This window comes from Coenobita brevimanus, chromosome 54 (genome assembly GCF_032717465.1).
Source record: "Coenobita brevimanus isolate Jiangsu-jjx chromosome 54, ASM3271746v2, whole genome shotgun sequence".
Taxonomy (NCBI): domain Eukaryota; kingdom Metazoa; phylum Arthropoda; class Malacostraca; order Decapoda; family Coenobitidae; genus Coenobita; species Coenobita brevimanus.
The window spans coordinates 7,582,520-7,608,148 of NC_137007.1; the positions used below are offsets into that span (position 1 = coordinate 7,582,520).

The window sequence follows — 25,629 nt, forward strand, 5'->3', positions numbered from 1 at the left end:
ACAGTTTAAAAACCGTTGGTGCAATCCAGACTAATGTCTGATAGATTGGAAAAAGTCCAGGTCAGCAGAAGGAAGTCCAGATGTTGCTTTTATCGGAATTTCATTTTTTTTTGGAATGGCTTGGGCCCCAATTCATCTGTTACAGTGAGGTTTTACTGTATTTATAACACAAATTCAATCTCAATAACATTTTCCTCTGACACACTGGCACGAACCTGTGATACCCAGATTACCAATTCAGTACTACAACCACTGTGCCACATTTCATACAACTGGAGATGATTATTTTGGATGATCTGTACATCCATTTTGTGTTCAACTGTCTGTCACACTCCCTTCAGCACATGTAAAGCCTCCTATCACAATTTTATTTCATACATCCTGGCTCAGTGTTTTTACATTTCTCCCTCAAATACCCTTATCCATTACCACTCACCTGATGTGCCCAGATTTCTCTGACTGAGAATTGATAGATGCATAACCGGAGGCATGGGAGGTGTTGGAGGAATTTCTGGAGTGTCCCCCCGGCATCTCTCCTCCCACCCATCCTCCACCGCCTCCCTCACCATCTTCACTGTCTAACACTTCTGTTAGGGCAAAAGCAGAGTCATGAGAAAAGATAATATACTGTATTTTCAAAAGCAGTGAAAACACAAAATGAATTCATGAACCTGGTCATCATCACCATCATCCCAGTCATAATTCCTGCTAAAGAGATGGGGTGAAGCATGATCTAGAAGCTAAAATGTAAAAATGCAAGAGCAGGAGAACTACAAAGTATCAGGCCCAGTGAAATAAGTCATACAATCATTTATGGTACATATCATCAAAGAATTAAAATTCTTGTTCCACCTTAAAGCAAAAGAGCCTTCTATTCATACTTGCTGAGAGGCCACCAAAGGCGGCCTTCGCTTGATGTCAAGTCACTTCCTATCTTCACAAATGAGTCATAACTCATGAATAAGTAGCCCGACTGGACTGGAAATTGTTTTATTCTTCAAATTAGAGGTGGGGGCACCCATTATCTACTCAACTGATGTAGTGCTGCATTACGGTCTCTACACGGGGTGACAAGCCAAATGGTTTCCTGTACCCAGGAAACCATTCACTACGCTGGGTGGTAACCATAAAACCAGGGTTTCTGGAAGGGTTAAATGTCCTATTATGGCAAATGTTTCAGAGAGCCTCAGAGGGCCCAATACCTGCCCAGGGCCCCAACCAAATGGGCAGATTTGCATGGCCGTGTGGAATGTGAGAGGTGTGAATGAGGAGAGTAAGGGGGTGGATGTGGTGAATGTGTTCAAGAGTGAGTGATATGCTGTGATGGCATTGTGTGAAACTAAGATGAAGGGGCGTGAAGCTGAGGAGTGGAAGGGTGTAAAGTGTGTAAGGTTGGGCATTAATGGGCGAGGAAGGTGCAAGGAAGCAGTTGCTTTGTCGATGAATGAAGTGTGACAATAGTGGAATGAAAGATTACAAAATGTCAGCTCGAGATGTATGTATGTCAAGTTCAAGTTTGAGAAGGTGAAAGTGGCAGTGACTGTTACATATGCACTGTGTAAGGACAGAAGTGAGACAGAGAAAGACAGGTTTTGGGATGAGCTGGATAAAGTACTGTAGTAGGAGAAATGCCCAGGAGTTATAAAGTGATTGTAATGGGCAATATGAATGGTAGGGTAGGCACTGGTCCTGTGAATGATATAATGGGTAATAATGGAGTACCCAGAGAGAAGGATACTGGGAAGCAACTGAAGGACATGTAGCTGGAAAGGAGGTTGTGCATCTGTAATTCTTATTTTAAACACAATGATGCACATAAATACACATGGTATAGAAGTAATGGAGATCATAATGAAAGGAGCCTGACTGATTATGTGCTCGCAGAGAGGTCAGTGCTGGTAATGGCTGCTGATACAAGGGCAGTGAGAGGACGATGTGGAGGTTTGTCAGATCATATGATTGTGGGATGCATGATCAAGCTGAGAGGAGTGAGGTGGACCATGAGAGAGAGGAGCTGTCAGGGAGAAGGACTGAAAATCGAGAAGCTGAGGATCAATGAAATGGCAGATGATACAGGGCCAAAGTAGGGGAAGAAGGAGGAGTTAGAATCAGTGAATTGGAATGACATGGATCTCAACAGTTTCTGGAATGTATTTAGGGATTGCTTAGTTAGGTTTGCTAACATGGTGTGTGGTGTGGCAGAAGTAACAACAAAGAAAGGTGTGCCATGGTGAGATGAAGAGGTTAAGAGAGCAGTGGAGGAAAAGAGGAAGTGGCTAGAGTGCATACAGGGCAGGAGTTCAGTTGAAATAAGAAATGAATATACTGTGATTAAGAAGCACGTAATGAGACTAGTGAAGCGGAAAAAGAAGGAGGTAAGTGATGATCTAAGAAGAAAAATGAATGCAAATTACTTTGAAAATAGTAAGTTATTCTGGAAAGAGGTGAAGAAATGTAGAAGTGACAGTGGCAAGAAATGTGAAAATGTGGAGGATGTAAGTGGTAGATTATTAACCCATGGGGATGAAGTAAAGACCAGATGGAAAGAATATTTTGAAAGCCTGATGAATGGGAACAGAGAGCAGAGCCACTGTAAACATGAGTGGTTTTGGAGGTGTACAGAGAAGGAATGCAATGCCAGGAACATGACACTCGCAGAGGTGAAGAACGCTGTTAAGTGGCTGAAAAATGGGAAAGCAGCTGGGGTTGATGAGGCATATGCAGAGATGGTTAAGTACAGTGGAGAGAGTGAAATGAAGTGCTTGTTGGAGATATGTAAAATGGCATGGACGAGTGAAATTGTGCCAGCAGAGTGGAAAAAGGCAGTGACTGTACCCTTCTACAAAAATGAAGGTGCGTGAAGTGAGTGCAAGAATTATTGTGCCATACATCTATTAAGTGTGGTAGGAAAGGTATATGGAAGAATTATTTTAGAGAAAGTAAGACAGAGATCAGAAGTCCTAGTGAGTGACGAACAGGTTGGCTTTAGGAATGGCATTGGATGTGTGGATCAAATATTTGCTGTAAGACGGATACTGAAGAAGTCTTGTAAGAAGGGCTATAGGGTGTTTATGACATTTATGGATCTGGAAAAAGCATATGACAGAGTAGACAGAGAAGGACTGTTGACGGTTTTATGCACGTACAGTGTAGATGGTAAGCTGCTAGGTGCTGTCAAGAGGTTTTACGATGGTAGTGAGGCATGGTAAGGGTAAAAGGGTATTTGAGTGATTGGTTCACAATCAGTGTGGATGTGGGACATGGTTGTGTGATAGACAGATAGATAGATAGATAGATACATATATATATATATCCATCCATCAGCCAATTCTACGTTGCCCCATGAGAAACGTACAAGACCAGGGCTATATATATATATATATACATCCATCCATCATCTGATCCTATGTTGCCCCATGAGGAGTGTTGGAGCCCGGGGCTAGGCAAGTTGGTCCTGGCATTTAAGATGAGAGTGAATATACAGTATATATATATATATATATATATATATAGCTCACCATCCACTCACTCGATGTAGTGCTGCTCACAGGTGTCTGCCCTCTCCTCTCCATCCATCTTTCCTTCCATTCTCTTCTGTCTTTCTTTCCTTCATTCTTTCCTTGTCCTTCTGCCTACAGGTGACTTTACACTCCCTCTTCTGTTTTTCATTCCTTCATTCTTTCCACTTCCTTCAGCCTGTGGGTGACTCTATGCTGAGTGACAAGCCAATTGGTTTCCTGTGCACCATGAAACCATTTACTATGCCGGGTGGTAACCATATAACCAAATTTTGGTGCCTGGTGGTTTAGTGGGTAATTATTGTGCTTCAATCAGATTGAGCCGGTGAAGGTTTATATCCAAGGGATGGTTGGGGTTTATTGCTTACGTAATGCCACTCAGGGATGAATGAGGCTGGTCACTCTCATCTTAAATGTCGGGACCAACTGCCTAGCCCCGGGCTCCTACGCTCCTCATGGGGCAATGTAGGATTGGATGATGGATGGATGGATGGATGGATATATATATATATATATATATATATACTGTATATATATATCTGGATGGGGTGATCAGAGATGTAAGAACATGAGTAGTGGAGAGATGGATGGTGTTGGTAATGAATGGTCATGCTTGGAATATCTCAAATTTGTTGTATGCTAATGATGCAGTGCTACTTGCAAATACCAGACGAAAGCTTGGTAGACTAGTGCAGAGTTTTGTAAATGTCTGTGAACATCATGCTTTGAAAGTAAATATAGAAGAGAGTAAACTGATGGTAACTGAGAGAGAAGGTGACTCCCAGTGTGATGTTACAGTGAATGGAGAGACTGGAATTGGTGAGAGAGTTCAAATAACTGGGTAGAGTGATAGAAAAAGAGAGAAAAATGTGCAAAAGAAGCGGAAACTAGAGTGACACAGGGAAGGAAAAACTGGTGCAATGAAGGCCATGATAAAAAACAGAGGCTTGAATGTTGCAGCTGTGCAAGGCTTACATGAACGAGTGTTAGTGCCAACTTTAACATATGGATGTGAGACTATGGTGTGGCATGAAAACAAAGAGCCAAGAGTAAGAGCAGTGGAGATGGGACTGCTGAGGAATGTATGTGGAGTACAAAGGGTGGATAGGATATGGAATAATATGATGCACGAAAGATGAGGAGCGAGGAAGTCTGTGGATGCCAGAATCGAAGAGTGTACTGAGATGGTTTGGTCATGTGGAGAGAATGGATGATAACTGAGTGGTGAAAAGGTATATCTGAGCAAACTGAAGGAGGGAGGAGGCAAGGTAGGCCAAAAAGAAGGTGGAGGGATATGGTGGATGAGTGTGTCAGGAAGAGAGGTATGGAGGTTGGTAAGGCAAAGGGACTGACAAGAGACAGAGCTGGCTGGATGAATTTTGAGCGGAGAAACGCAACAACCAGGGATTTGGCACCCCTTTTTAATGTGACAACGATTGGACTGATTATCATATAGGCATATGTGAAGCAACAGAACGTGGTGAAATTTTTTTGGCCTATCTGATGGAGCTTGGATTTCGGGGTCTTCAATGATGAGTGAATGGATGCATGGCCCACTGAACTGGGCAAACCAATCGATCACTCAAATGATGCCACACTTCATCTTAATGGAAACCTCATACTGAGGTTGGCCATCATACAGCTGATATTTTCAATGGACTGGAAACTAAATCTAGTGCCAAAGCCAACTAATTACTTCTTTCCCCACAGTTCTGGAAGTTGTTGGTAAAAAGGAAATCTAAGAAACGTAGGCTTAGTATATATAGGTATAAATGGTGAGTCTCAGGAGGGACTTTGTTTACTTGTGGCTGAGTTTCCTGTCTATGAGTGATTAATTTGTGGCTACTTACAAAACTTATAACCAGACTTCACTCTCATGATACTACCTATCAGGATTAGTGGTAACCATCCACCTATTACCTACTTGCATTAAAATAAGTAAATTCAACTCCTCCACCACCTCTGTGACTGATTTTCTCTCAGTTTTTCAATCACGGTACTCATCTCGCCTTTGTTATTATCAGTTTCATCTTGCATATCACAACGATATGGTTAGTCAAACCTCTTCATTGTCTTCTCACTCCTCTTGTGTCAATAACACCTCCAAACATCTTTCTCTCTTCAAAAACACATTCATTCAGGCTCCTTTCAATGTTTTCACCAATCACAATGAGTTTGAAATATAAATTACTTATGGATAACTTTCCTACCATATCCTACAGCCAATCAATGATCCTTCCTGGCATCCAACACACATTATTATATTAATCACAAGGCCCATATCAGCTCTTCCATTCACATCCTTCCCATTACAAATGCTACAATACCTTTTACGTGTATCACAATCTGGTCAACTCCATGACCTGTCTTTCTCTTCTACACCTGTTATTACAATATGCATAAGGAAAAAGGCCACTTTCATCATCTCAAAATGATTCTAACATCCACATACATACAGCCCATACATTAGTAATTATTCATTCTTTTTTGCCATTCATCATTCATCAACAAACCAGTTCCTGTCTAGTATGTTCATGCATTCTTATATCTACTTTAAACACATCAGTTTAATGAATTCTTATTTTTTCTCACACAGTGCACCCACACTGCACCTTCCTTTCTTAACCCGTACCACACTAATGACGTAGATCTACGTCCCCTTCAGAAACGCCGGTGATGTAGATCAACATCCTGCAGCACTGAGAAGTCATTGCAGGCAAACGAAGTAAAAAGGAAGGTAATAAAGCATCTTGCTAACTTCTGACATTTCCCTGCTACACTTGCAAAACTGATTTAGGAGCATGGGAGGTGAGTCAGTCTTCACAGGCTCACAGCTGCACTGCTCTGTCAGTAACTTTGAAGATTTCTGAGGTTGAATGGCACCAACCTGACTCGATTCGACCTACTTTCTGGCTTTGGTGACTACTTTTATTAGTGCCAGGGATCTTATATTGATGTATTAAGCCCATTACCCCCCCCAAAAATCTATAATCGGTTCACAAGCTCACAGCTGCTCTGCTCTCTCGGTAACTACGAAGATTTCAGAGGTAGAGTGGTACCAACCTGGCTCAATTCAACCAAATTTCTGGCTTTAGTGATTACTTTTATTAGTACCAGGGATCTTATATTAATGTATTAAGTCCATTTAGCCAGGAAAAAAAAAAATCCAAAATCAGGTGGTGTGGAGGGGCATTTTTTTTTTTTTTTTTCCCAGCACAGTACAGTTTAATAACATCACTACTTCTACCCTCTAACATTTTCCCTTAGTGAAATGAAAATGTTTCCTCAGTATCAGGAAGGATAACAGTTCCCTAAACTCCATCCATCCATTCTAAATTGCAGCAATGGAGCTCTTCAGCTCCCCCTGCAACAAATCTTATCCTCTCCTCTTCTTCACTAATATACACAGTGCCCTCAAAACATTAATAATAATTAAACTGACAATGTGTAACCACAATGGACTCTTATTCAAAACTGCAAACTATGTGTGCTTGAACCAGGACTGAAGCAACATCCACTGACTTACCATTAACTTTCTTCTTGAGAGAATCATAGCCAGACGAAGTGAGTGATGCAAGTGAGCCTGAGGTGGGACGTGATGGAGGAACTTCCTCTGCACCTGCTTCACCTGCTGCTGGCTGCTGATATCTGGTGACTCGTGATGGCTGCCTACAGGGGAAAGGGTGCAGCCAACATTACCTCTGTTTTTACAAAGAAAAGTGCACTTCCATTCATTACTTCATGAATTATAATGCTGCACCCAATATATATGTCACAGTAATGTAGGCTATCATTTTATAGTTACCAGTACATACAATCAACAAGGTTCAACTCAGCCACAAGAAGAAAAAGTAACATCAAACTGTACTTTTGTTTATTTTACTGATACAATCACTGATATGACTGAACTCATTTAAGGATATGAAGCAAGATTAACTTACGCTTTGAAGCATGGATCACCAGAGAGAAGAGTCATGTCAACGGTGACCTTCAGCATGGAGTTATGGAGGCGGTGCTTTGAGTCATATGCCTCCAAAAGATACCTCTGGCACCCCCCTGACCCAGCAAATTCAGCCAAATTCACATCAGCATACCCCAGCTTCTGGAAAGATTTGCCCCCTCGCACCTCCTGTGGGTATAGGAATGGATAGTTAAGGGGAATAAAGACCATTCTCAGTCAGTCATACTACTAAGGTCTTAGACTCAACAAACTGGCATACATTCAATTCTCTGGCCACGCAACTAGTTCTACATAAGTACTTAACCAGCAAGTCTTAAAACACAAAACTGAAGCACCCATGAAGTCAGACAGTACAGAAAACTGCCTTAACCACAAGATGTATTAATAAATAAGCCTTCAACTGCTGCAGTTATAAAGTCAAGCAGAGAATGGCTGATCAATTGACTGAATGAAATAAAACTGGTGGCACAATTGCCAGGGTCATAAGTCATCAGAGTCAAGCAAAGAACAATCAAAGATTGCTGACCTTTCAAGTTTAATGCTTCCTGAATTGTTCTCCTTAACTGCATTTATAAGGGACATTACTATTCTAGCTTAATTACACTACAATTGTATTTCATCATCAACATAATAATATTTCTACTAAAAATGCAACAGGCTAGATCCAACACAAAGGTAGAACTATAAACCCTGTGGTCAGGGAAATGGGCAAAACAATTCTGTCCCTACTGAAGTCTCTGAGATCTTGACTCCTCTTTACAAGCAAAATAAATTATCAACACATACAGTATCTTTTTATTTTTTCTTAACAAATATCTGTGGGATACATTCACTTCCCTGAATAGATACACACACACACACACACACACACACACACACACACACACACTATCTATCTATCTATCTATAGCCCGACGCCCTAATCCCACAAAGGGTGGCCGCAGACAAAACGCCTCCAAGTCACTCTGTCACCCACCATTTGACTCCCCTCCCCCCAACTCACCCCCCCCTCCCTCATATACCTCTCAACTCCATCCCTCCACCTCATCCTCGGTCTACCCCTCCCTCTCCCTCCCTCCACCTCACCCACATACACCCTCTTAGTCAGTCTTTCACTCTCCATCCTCTCCACATGTCCAAACCACCTCAGTGTATTTCTCCCAATCTTTTCAACCACATCCACATCTACCCCACAACGTTCCTTCACTTCTTCATTCGTCAACCTGTCCCTCCATGTCACTCCACATGCTCCTCTCAAGTAACTCATTTCCACTGCTCTCACTCTTGACTTGTTCCCCTCTTGCAAGGTCCACGCCTCGCTTCCATACGTCAGGGTAGGGATCACAATACCATCATGCAGAGACTTCTTAACTTCCATACTCACCTCCCTATTTCTCATCACTGCTTTCAGTGTGCCAACAACCTTCCTTCCCTGCTGTACCCTTTCACGTACTTCATCCCCCAAAGTTCCATCCTTACTCATCACACTACCCAAGTACTTGAATGCACTCACATTCTCCATATCCTCACCATCCAACCTCACTGCACACTCTGTGACTTCATTTCTCTCAAACACCATAACTTTACTTTTGTTTACATTAACTTTCAGCTTCCTCCTCCTACACACTGTCCCAAATTCATTCACCAAACCTTGCAACTCCCATTCATCTTCACTCAACAATACTGTATCATCAGCAAACAGCAACACCGGAAGCTTCCAAATCTCACCCTCATTCATTAGGGCCACCCCCACATCCACTGCCCTACCTTGTACCTCCTTTACGACCCCATCCATATATATATTAAACAGCCATGGAGACATTACACACCCCTGTTTCAGTCCCACATTGAGATCAAAGAACTCACTCAGCTCACCATCCACTCGCACCGTAGCCCTAGCTCCCTCGTACATACTCTTCACAGCACTCAACAATTTCCCCTCCACTCCATATATTCTTAATACCTTCCACATACCTTTCCTATCTATTCTGTCATAAGCTTTCTCCAAGTCCATGAAGGCAGCGTACACTTTCCTTCCCTTCTCTAGATACTTCTCCACTAAACATCTTAGAACAAATATCTGATCTACACACCCTTTTCCCTTCCTAAATCCCCCTTGTTCTTCTCCAACTAGCTCCTCTGTCATATGCCTAACCCTGTCAATGAGTATTCTACCATATATTTTACCAGTCACACTAAGAAGGCAAATACCCCTATGGTTACCACATACTTCTCTCTCCCCTTTTCCTTTGTACAGAGGAACAATTATACTGTACCTGATTTCCAGTCCTCTGGAACCCTTCCCTCTTCCCAAGCCAATCTACACAACTTCCATATCCACTCCACAACAATCTCACCCCCATACCTAAGCATTTCACCACACACTCCATCAATTCCTGGGGCCTTTCCCAGCTTAATCTTCTTCATCGCTTCCACTACTTCCAACCTACTGATCTCTTCCTCCCTCCTCTCATCTCTTCTTCTCCCAGCCATTCCCCAACCACTTATACTCACACTGCTCTCACTCTCTACATTCAACAAATCCTCAAAGTGCTCCTTCCATCTCCTCAATTTCTCTCTCTTCTCCACCAACAATCTATTATTCCTATCTTTCACTCCCCTACTATTTCCCCTTTCACACTGCCTTACTTTCTTTACCTCCTTCCAAAACAATTTCTTACTCTCCCTCCATTTCACACTCAGATTCCTCCCAAACTCTTCATCCACTTTCTTCTTACTCTCCTTCACCAGTCTCTTAACCTCCCTTCTCCTGCTCACATATACCTCTCTCTTCTCTCTCTCATCTTCTCCCCTACCTCTACTCGCCAACCATTCACCATATGCCTTCTTCTTTTGTTCCACAGCTCGTTTCACCTCATCATTCCACCATGCTGTCCCTTGCACACCCTTGCATCTCCTCCTCACTCCACAAACCACCTCACACGCTGCGCTTATCTCTTCCGTGAATATCTTACATACGTCTTCCACCCCTTCCATCTGCTCTAGCTCATACCTTCCCAATCTTTCTTCCACTATGCTCTTATACTCTGTCCTCTTCTCACTATCTTGCAATTTCTCCACTCTTCTCACAGGAGCTGTTTCCTCCTGTCTTCCCCTTCGCCTCCTCAACCACTTTCTTTGCAGCTCTACCTTGGCCATCACTAAGTGATGGTCCGAGACTCCATTCCCCCACCCTCTCCACACCCTTGCATCCAACACTTGTCTTCTCATTTGCTCATCCACACACACGTAGTCTATCACTGCCTTTCGTTCAACAAGTTCACCATCCATCCTCCTCATTACTCTCCATGTATACCGGTGGATCATCTTATGACGAAAGTAGGTGTTGGCTATTGCCAACCCCTTACCAGCACAGATGTCCACCAAAGCACTACCATTCCCATCTACTTCTGCTGGCACACCCCACTGACCAACCACTCCATCCACTCGTACATTCCCGACTTTGCCATTCATGTCTCCAATCAACAGCACTCTCTCGCTCCTCTCAAACTTGTCCATACATGCTTCTACTCTCGCCCAAAACTCATCTTTCACTCTTGCCACTCGATCCTCTGTTGGAGCATACACACATACAATCGCCCATGCTTGTATACCTACTTTCATCCTCACCCATACAATCCTTGCACCCACTGTTCCATACTCTCTTATATTCTCCTTCCACTTCTTGCTTATCATCAGACATACTCCCTCTCTTGCCCTCTCATTCTCTCTGACTCCCGCACATATACCTACACCGTATTCCCATTCTCTCATCCTTTCACCTTCCCATTTAGTTTCAGTCAATCCACATATATCCACTTTTGCATCCTCAAGCACCTGGACAATCTCTCTCTCTTTCACTTCATCATTCACTCCTCTCACATTCCACGTTCCTACTCTCAGAATGTCCTTTGTCCGTTCCTTAGTCGTCAACGTATGGTCCGTCCGGGTCCGAGGCGCTTTATTTGCATTTTTAGTTAGTTCTTTTTACGGGGTGGGGCACTAACCCACCACCAACCCTTTTAGTCGCCTCGTATGACAAGCAGGGATACTGTACGACAAGCAGGGATACTGTACATACAGTATATGACTAGACAATCTAAGCTCTCTTTAACACTGATGAATGAATTCCCTTACCCTGCATCTTTTACGACCTGCTGTTTTTTATCCTATCAAACCTGCACCCCACCAATATTCGTTAACAGTACAAATCTCTACTGCTCTCATTCTTCTTTTGAAATTCATGCCATAACTAAGTCTCAATCATTCATGTTAATGTGGCCAATACCGACAATTAAAATATCTTCATTCATCTACATACCACACCATCACCTGTACAACACAACCATCATTTTAATCTAAGTTTATTTTTTTAATACAGTACGGTACCCACTATTAGTAAAAATATAGCATTATCTGCTTACATTAAATATGAAATATTCCATCCCTCACCACTCATCATCAGCTTCACTTGCATTTCCATAACTCAAGTTTTGAAAGGCGAATCTATACACAGGAAAAGAACATAACATGGGAGAAGACAAAAGAGTAATGTCACTTACTAATACTTTTTGATGTCCTGGCTATGCTTCATTCAATATCATTCATGTACTTAGGGACATAGCCTAACCAGTACTGCACTGGGATCATGCCCACATTAGTCTGGGGTAACAACAGCTAGAAATACAACTGCATGAAGATACAGATGAATTTCAAAAGGATTATGTGTCCATGCGGGTACAGTATAGTCTAATTTCTCAATGACAGGTTTTAGAAGAATAAAAATTTGATGACAAGATAGGTTAACTCAGTGCAGTGCAATACCCTCTTCCCTTTTCTGCAGAAGCAAGGTTACTTGTTTTAATAGGTTTTAACACAATAAATCACCATCGCACCATCACCTTTATTATTATGGCAAAGCTGGTCACACTGACCAAACAGAGACTACTAACCAGCAACGTAAGAGTCAGCCAGATGCTTAGTTCAAAGCATATCACAAGTAAGGTAAGGATTATGGGTGTGACTGGTGACCTTTTCTCACCTATTCTCACGCTCTTCATGCAATGCAGCAGAAAGATGAAGCAATACAGGGGAAAAGTAAATGCAATATGGGAGAATAAAGCAACAAAAGTGAAGAGAGGTGACAGAGAAATATAGTTACGTAACTGTGAAAAAACAAGAGATATCGTGGTACTGTGCTGCAAAACAATGCAATGAATGGAACAGCAGACGAACAGCAAGGATGGACGCTATAAATTTTCTGCATGTATGTGGACTGTTACACCTCTAATCATAATCTGGGCAATACAAATGGATCTAAAAGGAAATGATTCATATTTGGATCCATGTCTGACTTTATGTGAATATAAGCTCACAAACACAAGATGGACTCATATTTTGATTGCTGCTTGACTTATATGGGAATCTACCCTCATAAACACAAGAATGGCTGATATTTTGATCCCTGCTTTACTTATATGGGAATACTGTATAAACTGATAAAAACAAGTAAGAGTGATACTTGGATCCATGCCTGGCTATTACAGGGGAACATGAACTCACACAGTAAATACATTACACTAATAATAATTCTTATATCAAATTCCTTACACACATGAACCCTATTTACCAGACCCTAACACAGAGCTAGCACCCTTCATTACTGACAAAGAAAGCCCAAGACATGCTTACCAAAACAGAGTGCATACCTGGATTACAAATACTGTAACTGACTAGATATATCAACCACGAAATTACCAAAAACACTCCTTATCAACCACAATAACAATCACCTAAAGCAATTCACTGTACAAGTCAATTAATCTCTCCCCTCCCCCCCACCCTCTATCGCATCGCAGGGTATGACATGCACTATATCACATTATCAGCTGATGACATTAAAAACAATAAAAATACACTGCAAGAGTCTTTACACTCTGAACATTCATAAACTTTAATTTAGGATATGACACAGACAAAACACTTCTCCCATACAACAAACTAAAAAGTAACAGACTACAGTACTACTACTATGCATGGATACCAACCCAATACTGTACAAGCACACATTATAGCTGTCCAAACAATGAAGAAAACAAGATACTCAGTCCCATTACAGGATCAAGACAAATAACACCCACAACACAGACAAAGAGAAAGAAATATTCTGAAAGTAAAGGAAACAGAGAGTACACCGCTTCCCGTCCGATCAGCGAAGTTAAGCAACGTTGGGTCTGGTTAGTACTTGGATGGGTGACCGCCTGGGAACACCAGATGCTGTTGGCATCCCTACGTGTCAAGTGGGGTTGGTGGAGGATTAGTGCCCCTCCCTGTAAAACAATTAACTCTAAGCCCTTGGCCACCCCATTTGGGATACATGGCATCTGGCAATGAATGAATGAATGAAAGGAAACAGAAAAACATTCTTTACTGGATCAACTCAAAAGATAACCCAACATGCTTGTCACTACACACACAAACACTGACTAAAACCAAAATAAATGAAAAACACAAGTTAACACAGCCTTCCACCCATCACCCAATCCTTTACTGCCCTCGCAGGAATGTAGCGGCAAGAGTGACAAGCGACCCCTCCCTAAGCAGTGTTTTGTGAGCAATAAACCATGACCATCCATCAGATTTTAACTCTTACAGGCCACATCTGACTCGTGTGTCCACCAGGCATTCATACTGTTGGAAGTATGCTTACCACCCAATGTAGTCAATGATTTTTGGGAGTTTCTGGATATTAATTGGCTTGTTACTTGTTCAAGGTATACCTACATCGAGCAAGTGGATGTTGGGCACATTCCAGCATGCACAAGCAATAAAAGAGATACAAGGTAGGGCAGTGGATGTTGGAATGGCCCTAGTGAGAGAGGGTAGTGTTTGGAAACTCCCTGTACTGTACTGTGTTGTTAAGTGAAGATGAAAGCGAGCTGCAAGGCTTGGTGGATGAGTTTGGGAGTGTCTAAGAAGTGGAATCTAAAGGTAAATGTAAGGATGAGTAAAGTGATGGTCTTTGAGAGAGATGAAGTCAGTGAATGTACAGTGAGGCTGGATGGTGAGGAGATGGAAAATGTGAGTACATTCAAGTACTTGGGGAGTGTGATGAGTAAGGATGGAAGTTTGGAGGGTGACGTGCTTGAAAGGGTACAACAAGGAAGAAAGGTTGCTGGTTCCTTAAAAGCAGTGATAAGAAACAGGGAAGTGAGCATGGAAGTGAAAGGTTACTACATGACAGTATTGTGATATCAACTCTAACGTATGGAAGTGAAGCTTGGATGTTGTTGGAAGGACACAAGTCAAGTGTGAGAGCAGTGGAAATAGAGTTATTTGAGAGGAGCCTGTGGAGTCACATGGAGAGACAGGCTGACAAATGAGGATAATAGTGTGGATGTGGATGTGATAGGATGCATTAGGAGGAACACACTGAGGTGGTTTGGTCATGTTAAGAGGATGGATGGTGAGAGACTGACGAGGAGTGTATGTGATTGAGGTGGAGGGTGGGAGAGGGAGGGGGAGGCCGAGGATGAGATGGAGTGGAGAGGTATATGAGAGAGGGAGGTGTGAGTTGGGAGCAGGGCAGTGAAATGGCAGGGGACAGGGCAATGTGGAGGCAATTTGTTTGTGGCCATCCTGTACAGGATTAAGGCGTCTGGCAATAGATAGATAGATAGACTAGCAAATGTAAGTACAGTACATATAAACTGATCAAAACCACATTCCTGAGCTTGTGGTACAGTTCTGACACAAAAATGCTACTAAGAGAAAAACCTATATCCATAGACCACTCTGATTCAAACTGAATGGATACTCTGAAAACACACACACACACACACAATTCCAGAGACCACATTTAAATAAAGTAATACTGCATGGCACAGACCACACCCTACAACACAATATCACAGTGGGCAGTGCTCATGGCATGGCGAAATTAATCTGCTACCACCGTGCAACATGTGTACACAGTCACAGCATACTGTATACTGATTTAACCCTTTCAATACAATGTCGCATTTTCATATTCTCTCTCTCTTTCTCTCTTTTCATATATATATATATATATATATATATATATATATATATATATATATATATATATATATATATATCAGTTTAATTCAGTTTTGCAGATTTTATCACAAAGAGGTAAGATACAGCATGCATTTCCCCCATCGAATATGTACCCAAAGCTGGAAAAAATCCTCTGGAGGAAGCAATAATACAATTAGAATAAAGCAAGTCACTGTAGTGAAGGGGTTAACAGCACAGTAATATGATTTTATAATACTAACCAATTCTGTGGCCATTAATTACTTGATCTCTTCTGCTTGAGGATATTTTTTACATTCTTGCTATCTTATGATGATTTTATTCACTAAGAAAAAACTCGTATTCCAGGGGGTTAAGAAAGGCTCAATGTGACGTACCGAGTTCACAGTCTCTCTAAAGCTGAATAAAATTACCTGGGTCACTGAATTCTGAAATTGCTGAAGTAATTTTCAAAGAATCCAAAATCCAGATGAAAACACTTTTGTTATCACTGCAGACCTAATATTAACCCACTTGCATCCATTGTCCTCAGCACAGAACGCAACTGGGCATTTGCAAGAGTTAATAAAGAAGGGAACCCTGGGGTAGGGGCCTATGAGCTTCGCGACTATGAGCCGACGCCCGACAGGCAGAGGGCAATACGCCTGTCCTTCCAGCACAGTCCCTCACATAGGAACCATGGGAGTTAATGGGTTAAGAGACTTTTAGTATAAAATTTTTTACGGATTTTGATCTGTGACCTTGAGATCAGGGTCAAGGTCATTCGTACTAAGCAAAACATGTTTACTCATGACCCACTACATTTCAGCCGAGTTTGGTCAAAATTGAACAAATACTTTCCGATTTAGTACCTTCAGGCATTAGGCGGCCATTTTGATTTTCCTGAAGATCTCAAAAAGTATCTGCTCGATCTCAATATTAATACTAAGGTGCACTAGTATATGTTGATAACTACATACTGGAACATTTGCAAAGCAATCGATTGAGTAGTTTTTGCTGCGCAGGAGGGAAAAAAAATGGAAAAAATATCATAGACGGTGCTAGTGCTAGGAAAAATTATGTTGTGCCAAAAGAAGCCTGCAAGCAAGATACATCACTCCTGAAACTTTAAAGTCTCTATCACAAACGGTCTTGGAATGCCAGCCTTTTAGATCTTCCCCCCCTCCCTCAAAAAAAAAAAAAAAAAAAAAAAAAGGAAATATCTACAATATTAATAAGAACTCCACTGAATGTGGAGTTCTTAATAAGTCATTGAACTGAAGATGATAATGCCGCTATAACTGCATAAATTCAGTACCTTATTACATGAACACATAATTAATCCACGGGTCATCTACATTCTTCAAGTTAATTCAAATATCACAGGCAGGGCCAAGGATTGTGCAAGACCGAGCATGATAACGTAAGACAAGGAAGGCCAGCACCACACCCACATCTCCATGCAATCAAGAAATGACCCACAATCATGCCACAGGCATGCAGTGTTAATCAAGACAGGTAAGAAACTACTTAAAAATGGTTAATATTACATCAATCGACCTGAAAAAATACAATCACAGGTAAATGAAGTACTATGGATATTGGAGAGAGAGAGAGAGAGAGAGAGAGAGAGAGAGAGAGAGAGAGAGAGAGAGAGAGAGAGAGAGAGAGAGATGCGGACTAATTCACTAATGAGAGAGTGATCAATAACTTTCGAAACCCAGTGATATCATATTCGAAGCACAATAAATTTCTCAGAATACTGAATATGTATCACAATCGTTCAGGTACACAGTGCAGAGATAATACTGCCCGCAACTCTACGTGAAGACAGTGTTAGGGTGGAGGGTGATTTACTTGACCAATATGAGTGAAATAAATAATGAAATAATGAACGAAGAAAATAAAATAATGACCGATGAAAATTATATAACGAAGAAAATAACACCCAACAGGAGGAGAAAGACGTGCTGGGGGTTGGGTGATGATCCCCCCCCCTCCAAAAAAAAAAAAAGTACATAAGGTTAAAAAAAAAAAAAAAAAAAAAGCAGATGTGAAGGAAGAACACGACTGAAAATAAAACGGGTTATAAGGAAAGGCAACACAATAATAACATCCGGTATGAGGTGACGGAAGTGAGTATGAGGTATGAGTGGAGTGACGCACCTGCCTGACGGACACGCGGCACATACAGGAGTCCAGTTCCCCCGTGGAGGCGTTGGCGGTCATCTTGCACGTGAAGGAGAAGCGACTGTCCCACCTCACCGCGTGTTCCGCCACCATCATTCTGCAACATGACAAATCAACATTATTATTATTATTATTATTATTACTCACTATTATTATTATTATTATTATCATTAGCAGCAGTAGCAGTAGCAGCAGCAGCGGCAGCAGCAGCAGCAGCAGCAGCAGCAGTAGTAGTAGTAGTAGTAGTAGTAGTAGCAGCAGCAGCAGTAGTAGTAGTAGTAGTAGTAGTAGTAGTAGTAAAAACCGCGGTATTGTTCTACTGTTATCAATTTTCCTTACTACTACTGTTACTCATCAACATCAGGACACTGCCAGCATCAACAAAACCTCAGCACAGTATGGTGGTCAACGACAAGAGACATCTTACAGCCTGTAAAACTTATGATGATAATATTGTTGTTGCGTAACCCCGATCTGTCTGGCCATGCAGGCCCATCAACCGCAGGCAGGCAACCACTGCTCCAGGGCTGTCCCATGCAGTGAACCGATGTTCCCTTCCGGGAGACAGCCACAGCGATGCTTGGGGAAGAGTGTAGTGGATTGGTTCCCGGATGCACGCCGCATTTGCATCTCTCCACCATAGCAACCTCCACACCACCCCCTTATTTGATTATATGATTACCACCCAGCGTTATAAACGGTTGAAAATTAGGCTTGTCATTCTCTGTAGAGGCACCTAAAGTGGAAAGAAGAGTAATAAAAAGTAATAGGAAAGAAGGGAGAAACTGGGAAGAGAGGAAGGCAGACACAAAGAGTGAATGATGAAAGAAGGGAGAAACTGGGAAGAGAGGAAGGCAGACACAAAGAGTGAATGATAAAAGCAAGCAGCTCCACGCTGACAGAGTGATGGTCGCCACCACCTACCACCACTTACGACAGTGTACTGGAATGAAATACTGTAAAACTGTAAAACATTGCAAAGTGTGAAACACTGATACTGTATAATGGTACAATGATATGAATAAAGATATGAGAAGAGTCAAAGCTACATCACAAATATTTCATTGTCATAAGTTCATTGGTGTGAACTGTACATAGGTTATCTAGCAAGGGTACGATGACAGGAAAACAGTATCGGCATCGCTCTGTGTGATGTGTGGCAGTGGATGAACACTGGTGTGACTCACTCGTATCATTAACCGATAGGCACACACACACACACACACACACACACACACACACACACACACACACACACACACACACACACGCATCACATTCATTCATATGATACTGGACAAATAGTGGCTCGCATGCACACCAACACAAGGCCACACACGGCAAAGGGTAATTCACGGTGAGGTTTTTGTACATCCTTTCACCATGTCCATACATATAGATTATTGTCTGAGCTGGGTATGGTGATGATGATGATGATGACGATGATGATGATGATGATGATGATGATGGGGTGGTGGTGATGGTGGAGAGGTGACAGTGGTAAGTTAGTACGGACGAGATGCAACTCTTATTAATGATGGTGGTAGCAGTGGAGTGATTGATGATGATGATGATGAGGGTAGTGGAGAGGTGGCAGCTGTAGACTTAGTGAGGATGAGACGTGACACTGCTAATGATAAGGATGATGGGGGTGGTGATTAAAGTAATGCTGGTATTGGAGAAATGAGTGCAGTAGGTGTAGTGATGAGCAGTGCCAGTGTTAGCAATGGTGGTGGCAGGAGTGGTGATGGTGGTGGTGGCAGGAGTGGTGATGGTGGTGGTGGCAGGAGTGATGATGGTGGTGGTGGCAGGAGTGATGATGGTGGTGGCAGGAGTGGTGATGGTGGCAGTAGTGGCGATGGTTGTGGTGGCAAGAATGGTGATGGTGGTGGTAGCAAGAATGATGACGATGGTGGTAGCAAGAGTGATGATGATGGTGGTGATGGTGTGAGAGAGGTGGCAAGAGTGATGATGATGGTGGTGATGGCGTGTGAGAGGTGGCAAGAGTGATGATGATGGTGGTGATGGCGTGTGAGAGGTGGCAAGAGTGATGATGATGGTGGTGATGGCGTGTGAGAGGTGGCAAGAGTGATGATGATGGTGGTGTGAGAGGTGGCAAGAGTGATGATGATGGTGGTGTGAGAGGTGGCAAGAGTGATGATGATGGTGGTGATGGCGTTGTGAGAGGTGGCAAGAGTGATGATGATGGTGGTGATGGTGTGTGAGAGGTGGCAAGAGTGATGATGATGGTGGTGTGAGAGGTGGCAAGAGTGATGATGATGGTGGTGATGGCGTGTGAGAGGTGGCAAGAGTGATGATGATGGTGGTGATGGTGTGTGAGAGGTGGCAAGAGTGATGATGGTGTTGGTGTGAGAGGTGGCAAGAGTGATGATGATGGTGGTGATGGCGTGTGAGAGGTGGCAAGAGTGATGATGATGGTGGTGATGGTGTGTGAGAGGTGGCAAGAGTGATGATGATGGTGGTGTGAGAGGTGGCAAGAGTGATGATGATGGTGGTGATGGCGTGTGAGAGGTGGCAAGAGTGATGATGATGGTGGTGATGGTGTGTGAGAGGTGGCAAGAGTGATGATGATGGTGGTGATGGTGTGTGAGAGGTGGCAAGAGTGATGATGATGGTGGTGTGAGAGGTGGCAAGAGTGATGATGATGGTGGTGATGGCGTGTGAGAGGTGGCAAGAGTGATGATGATGGTGGTGTGAGAGGTGGCAAGAGTGATGATGATGGTGGTGATGGCGTGTGAGAGGTGGCAAGAGTGATGATGATGGTGGTGATGGCGTGTGAGAGGTGGCAAGAGTGATGATGATGGTGGTGATGGTGTGTGAGAGGTGGCAAGAGTGATGATGATGGTGGTGATGGCGTGTGAGAGGTGGCAAGAGTGATGATGATGGTGGTGATGGCGTGTGAGAGGTGGCAAGAGTGATGATGATGGTGGTGTGAGAGGTGGCAAGAGTGATAATGATGGTGGTGATGGCGTGTGAGAGGTGGCAAGAGTGATGATCATGGTGTGTGAGAGGTGGCAAGAGTGATGATGATGGTGGTGATGGCGTGTGAGAGGTGGCAAGAGTGATGATGATGGTGGTGATGGCGTGTGAGAGGTGGCAAGAGTGATGATGATGGTGGTGATGGTGTGTGAGAGGTGGCAAGAGTGATGATGATGGTGGTGATGGTGGTAAGAGTCAGGTGGGGAGGTGGACAAGTGAGGGTGATTGTGTGGTATGCAGGGGGAGAGGGGCGTCTGCACACCTTCCTCTCTCTCTCTCTTTTGTCTCTTCATTTGCTTTCCTCTCTCTCTCCTCAACCTCTATGCCTCTATACTTTCTCCCTTCCCTTTTTTCATCTTTGTCCTCTGATTCCATCACACAACTCATCTCTTCTTCTATTTTCTTTCTTTTTTGATTTTGTATTTTCTTTTCTTTATATTGTCTTTTCCTTTATTTTCTTTCTATCCTCTCCTACTCCTTTCCTTCTCGTGCCCTTATTTTTTTTCCTACCTTTTCTCCTCCGTTTTTCTCTCTCCCTTCGAGTTTGGTTTTCATTCTCTCTCGCTCACTTCCTACTCTGTAGCTTTTTCTCTTTGTCACCTCTCTCTTTTTCCATACCTAATTATCATTCTTATCTCCCCTCCTTCCCTTCCTTCTTTTTCTCCCTCTCCCTCCCTCAATGTGCTCTTTTCCACTTCCTTTTCTCTCCTATTCTCTTCGTCCCTTACTTATCACCTCTCTCTCTCTCTCTCTCTCATTTATTACCCCATTCTAGCCCTATTCCTCAAACCGTCCACATGTCTCACCACCCAAGCATCCTATTTCCCCTTGTAACTATCACCTCATCACTATCATAATAACCATCATCACATTTCGGTTAACATTACCATTATCAACACCATCCACCATTCACTAACCACAACAACCATCATCCACTCTGTTAATTGTCTTTACCAGAGTTAAAACTACCAACCTCAGTCACTGTCATCAAAACTGCTATTACCATCATCACCTACCATATCATTAATCACAACCATCATCATCAGTTCTGCCATCTCCACTACCATCACAACCACCACCAAAACAAGGGATCACAACCGGATCACTGCACCACTTCAACACTAAAACAAGAACAACAACAACAACAATAATAATAATAATAATAATAATAATAATAATCAACACTTAGAAAACACTCATAAAATCCACGACAGCATTTACACTAGTCAGCAAGAAAACCTACCGACATTTCAGTATTAAAACTTTTCTGTACAATTCCCCATTCAAAACGTCACACAGTACCGCATTACAACAATGATCTCTACGTCTAGAAAATACTCTACACATTACAGTACATAAAGTAATAGGTAAATATGTCCACAGTATTCTTTCACCAGTAATTTCTATACAACTTCCTATTTTACAAGTCACACTTTAACTATAGGTATGACACTACAAGTACGGTACTGTATACTCATCACACACACACACACACACACACACACACACACACACACACACACACACATACACAAAATGAATCCAATACGGTATAATATCTAGTAAAGGTAAATCTGTCCACAACATTCCATCAATAATACTTTTCAACACATTTTTCACTCTAATACATTACCTTCCACTGGTCTTGTCTCCTGTTACTTCCCTTTACCTGTCTTTAATACCGGTGCCTCGCTATCCAGGTCTTCTCTTTAACATTAGCACATAACCTTCCACTGCTCTTCTCCCTTCCTCCCTCACTCTAACACCTTTAATCCCATGACCTAACAATTATTCTATTTTTCTCGTGTTCAAACAATTACATTCAGTTTAGGGAAAGGTTTCGAACGGAAGGGGGTTACATGCGGCCTTCACCGACTCCCATGACTAATTGTAGTTCTTCCTTACTATAAAAAAAAAAAAAAAAAAAAGAAGTCTGGAGGTAGCCTGAGTAAAATACAAATAAATAAATAAATAAATAAATAAATAACAATACACATTGCAACCCCAGACTCATCTAATTGTGAGCCAAGTGGACCGCAGGCTGAAGTTGTCCTCGTCCTGCAGTCCATTATCCTCCTTTCGGGGGATAGGGAAGGAGTTGAGGGATGTTTGTATAACCGGGCAGCACAGCCAACCGGTTATATTAGTGCCACCGAGAGAAGGCGTCCCTCTCCAGTACCACAATGAAAAGTGCGTCATTGCAGTGAAGTGTTTAACAACCCTAACTAATACTTCCAACAAATGTCCATAACTATTTCCGCCAACCTTTCACCAATATTGCTTCCAGTCCATGGCACCCTCCCCTCCCCTCCCCTCCCCTCCCCATCCTACCTTTCCCCTCCCTTCCTTACCCTTACCCTCCCCTCCATACCTTTACCCTCCCCTCCTAACCTTTTCCCTCCCCTCCTAACCCTTACCCTCCCCTCCCTACCTTTCAATGACACTCTCCCCTCCTCTCCCCCTCTCACTGATTGGTACTTGTCCAGCTTTCTTTATTCACCCTCCCCTCCCCCCACTCACTCATTGATTCTTTACTCCCTCTCTTCCCCTCTCCATTGCCAACCCTCTTCTCCCTCCCTTCCTCCATGTTTCTCCCCGATTACTTTCACTTTTTAGGCAGATTATTTTCTTTACATTTTTGTGGCCTGCAATGCTCTCTCTCTCTCTCTCTCTCTCTCTCTCATTGCTACCACTTTCCCAACTTTATTTGAACTTTTTACTACCTCCTCTCCCCTCTTCATCGCCACCTCCTCCATTCCCTCCCTTCCTCCCTATCTTTCCTCGCTACGCCCTCTCTCACTTTCATTCACATTATTTTCCTGTTTTTATTTTAAGAGTTTACCATCCTTCCCTCCTCCACCACCCACATTCTGTTTCCTCTCTCCCTGTCTCTCCTCACTCTCACTTTTACTCGAATGATTTTCCTACAGTTATTTCAGATTACTGGGTCCCTCTCCCCTCTAACATTCACCTCCCCTTCTCCCTTTCATCTTTTTTCTGCTTATCTTTTTTTTTTTTTCTTATTTTTGTTACTTCATTTTTATATTTTCTCTGTTTTCTTCCCTCCAACACCCACATTCATTTTTCTCTCTTATTCTCAATTTCAATGCAATGATTTTCCTACATTTTTTTAGTTGCCATACCGGTACTTGCAGGTTCCGTCCTCCTCAGTTCTTCATGCTCACCAGTATACTTCTTCCCTTACCTATCACTACACGCCCTGCTCCCTTCCCTCTTATCTATTACATCTGCTCTCACAATCATCCTCTCTCTTACTCGCAGCAACTCCACCTACTACCCGCACTCCATCTCACCTACTACACATACTCCCACATTCCGTGTCACCCACCTACTCTCGCTCCATCTAACCTAATCAATTTACTCCCACTAGCCAACTTACTCTCGCTCTCAGCTGCCCCACCTCAAGGAGTCCACTTTCCCTATCCTGTCTCGTTCCTACCTCCTCTATCTTGCCTCCATCCCCTGCCCTCAATTTCCCCTCTCCTAGCGACACTCTGGCTCCCCTGACATTTCCCCCTCTCCGCCTATCCTATTTTGCTCAACACTCTCCTTCTCCTCCCCTCCCCCACCCCCTGCACCTGCCCAACACCCTCCCTACCTGCCACATCCTCTGCTTTTCTTTTCCTTTACCTCTGTCCCTCCTCCTCATCTAACATTCCCCTCAACCTCTTTGCTTACTAATGCCTTGTTTCCCCTTTTCTTTCCCTCTCCCGACCCGACACTCCCTCCCACTTGTATTTTTTTTAACACATACATTAAAAAGCGGCAAACGCTGGACGCCTGCAAAAAGTTGTCCATTCCAGAGGAAAAAGAAAGAAAGAAAGAAAAAAAAAAAAACTTTCCTCTTCCCTTCTACACCTCCACCTGACACTGCCCTCTCACTACTTACCACTACCTGTACCCTCTTCCCTCTCACCCTCACCCTCTCAGATACTTCCCCTCTCCCTCCCTACTTACCGCACGTTCTCCCCTCTCCCTTACTACTTCCCCTCGCCTCCCCAGCGTGCTCCTCCCTCCCTCTTCCCTTGCTGGGTCATATTACCTGGTCAACACGCACCTTCAAACACCCAATATTCTACTGCTGGTCCTGCCTATTTCCCATCTCTAATTCCTCCTCCCTTTCTTTTCTCAACTTGGTATCACCTCCATCCACCCATCCTTCTCTACTTGTCTCCCTTCTTTCCCTCGCTCCATTCTTTAATCTCCCCCCCTCCTCTCTCTCTCTCTCTCTCTCGTCTTCTCCCCATTTTTCTACCGCCTTCCTCTTTTTCTTAGTCATTACCTCCCCCCCCCTCTCTCTCTCTCTCTCTCGTCTTCTCCCTATTCTCCCCACTTCTCTACCGCTTCTTCCTTTTCTCAGTCTCTACCTCCTCCTTTCGTAGAGACGGGGTAGCGGGGAGGATAGAGATGTGGAGGAGGGAGGGATTTGGACAGGGATAAGGCTAGGACTGGGGATGGGGATGGGAAGGATCTAAGGCAACACCAGTGTCTGTTACCATTATTTTCTGCTTCATTGCGTGTGCCTTCTACCCCTCCTGCCCCCCCTCCTAAACTCCCTAGGACTCACCCGTTGCAGAATGTGAGGGAGAGAAGGAAGGATGGAAGGAAAGAAGGAAGGGAAAGGAAGGAAAGGGGAGGGGAGGGTACTGGACGGTGATGTGAGAGAAGGGAGAGGAGGGAAGGGGACGGATGAGTGTGTGAAGGACGGTATGGGAAGGGAGGGAAAGGCAGGTCAGGGGATGTGACGGAAGGAAAGGGAAGGGAGGAGTGGGAAGGGAAGGAAAGACGTGGGAGGGGAGGGGAGGGGGCGGGGTGGGGGTGAGGGGGGTAACCGCAGTGCAGGTTAAATAACGATGAGTAATTGTGGCCAGTCAGTCACTCGGGCAGTCAGCCTGTCAGTGT

The 25,629-nt window shown here is 43.2% G+C and overlaps 1 protein-coding gene across 1 annotated transcript in view; it reads right to left on the reverse strand.

Annotated features, from left to right (window-relative positions):
* LOC145401016 (EEIG family member 2) overlaps positions 1-25,629 on the reverse strand; it is a 296,457-nt gene that overhangs the window by 36,196 nt on the left and 234,632 nt on the right. Inside the window, exons 2-5 of the mRNA XM_080273387.1 lie at positions 17,683-17,803; positions 7,460-7,647; positions 7,045-7,187; positions 437-587 (exon numbers count right to left, since the gene is read on the reverse strand). Of these exons, the coding sequence (XP_080129513.1) occupies positions 437-587; positions 7,045-7,187; positions 7,460-7,647; positions 17,683-17,803 (603 nt within the window). The remainder of the gene's footprint in view (positions 1-436; positions 588-7,044; positions 7,188-7,459; positions 7,648-17,682; positions 17,804-25,629) is intronic.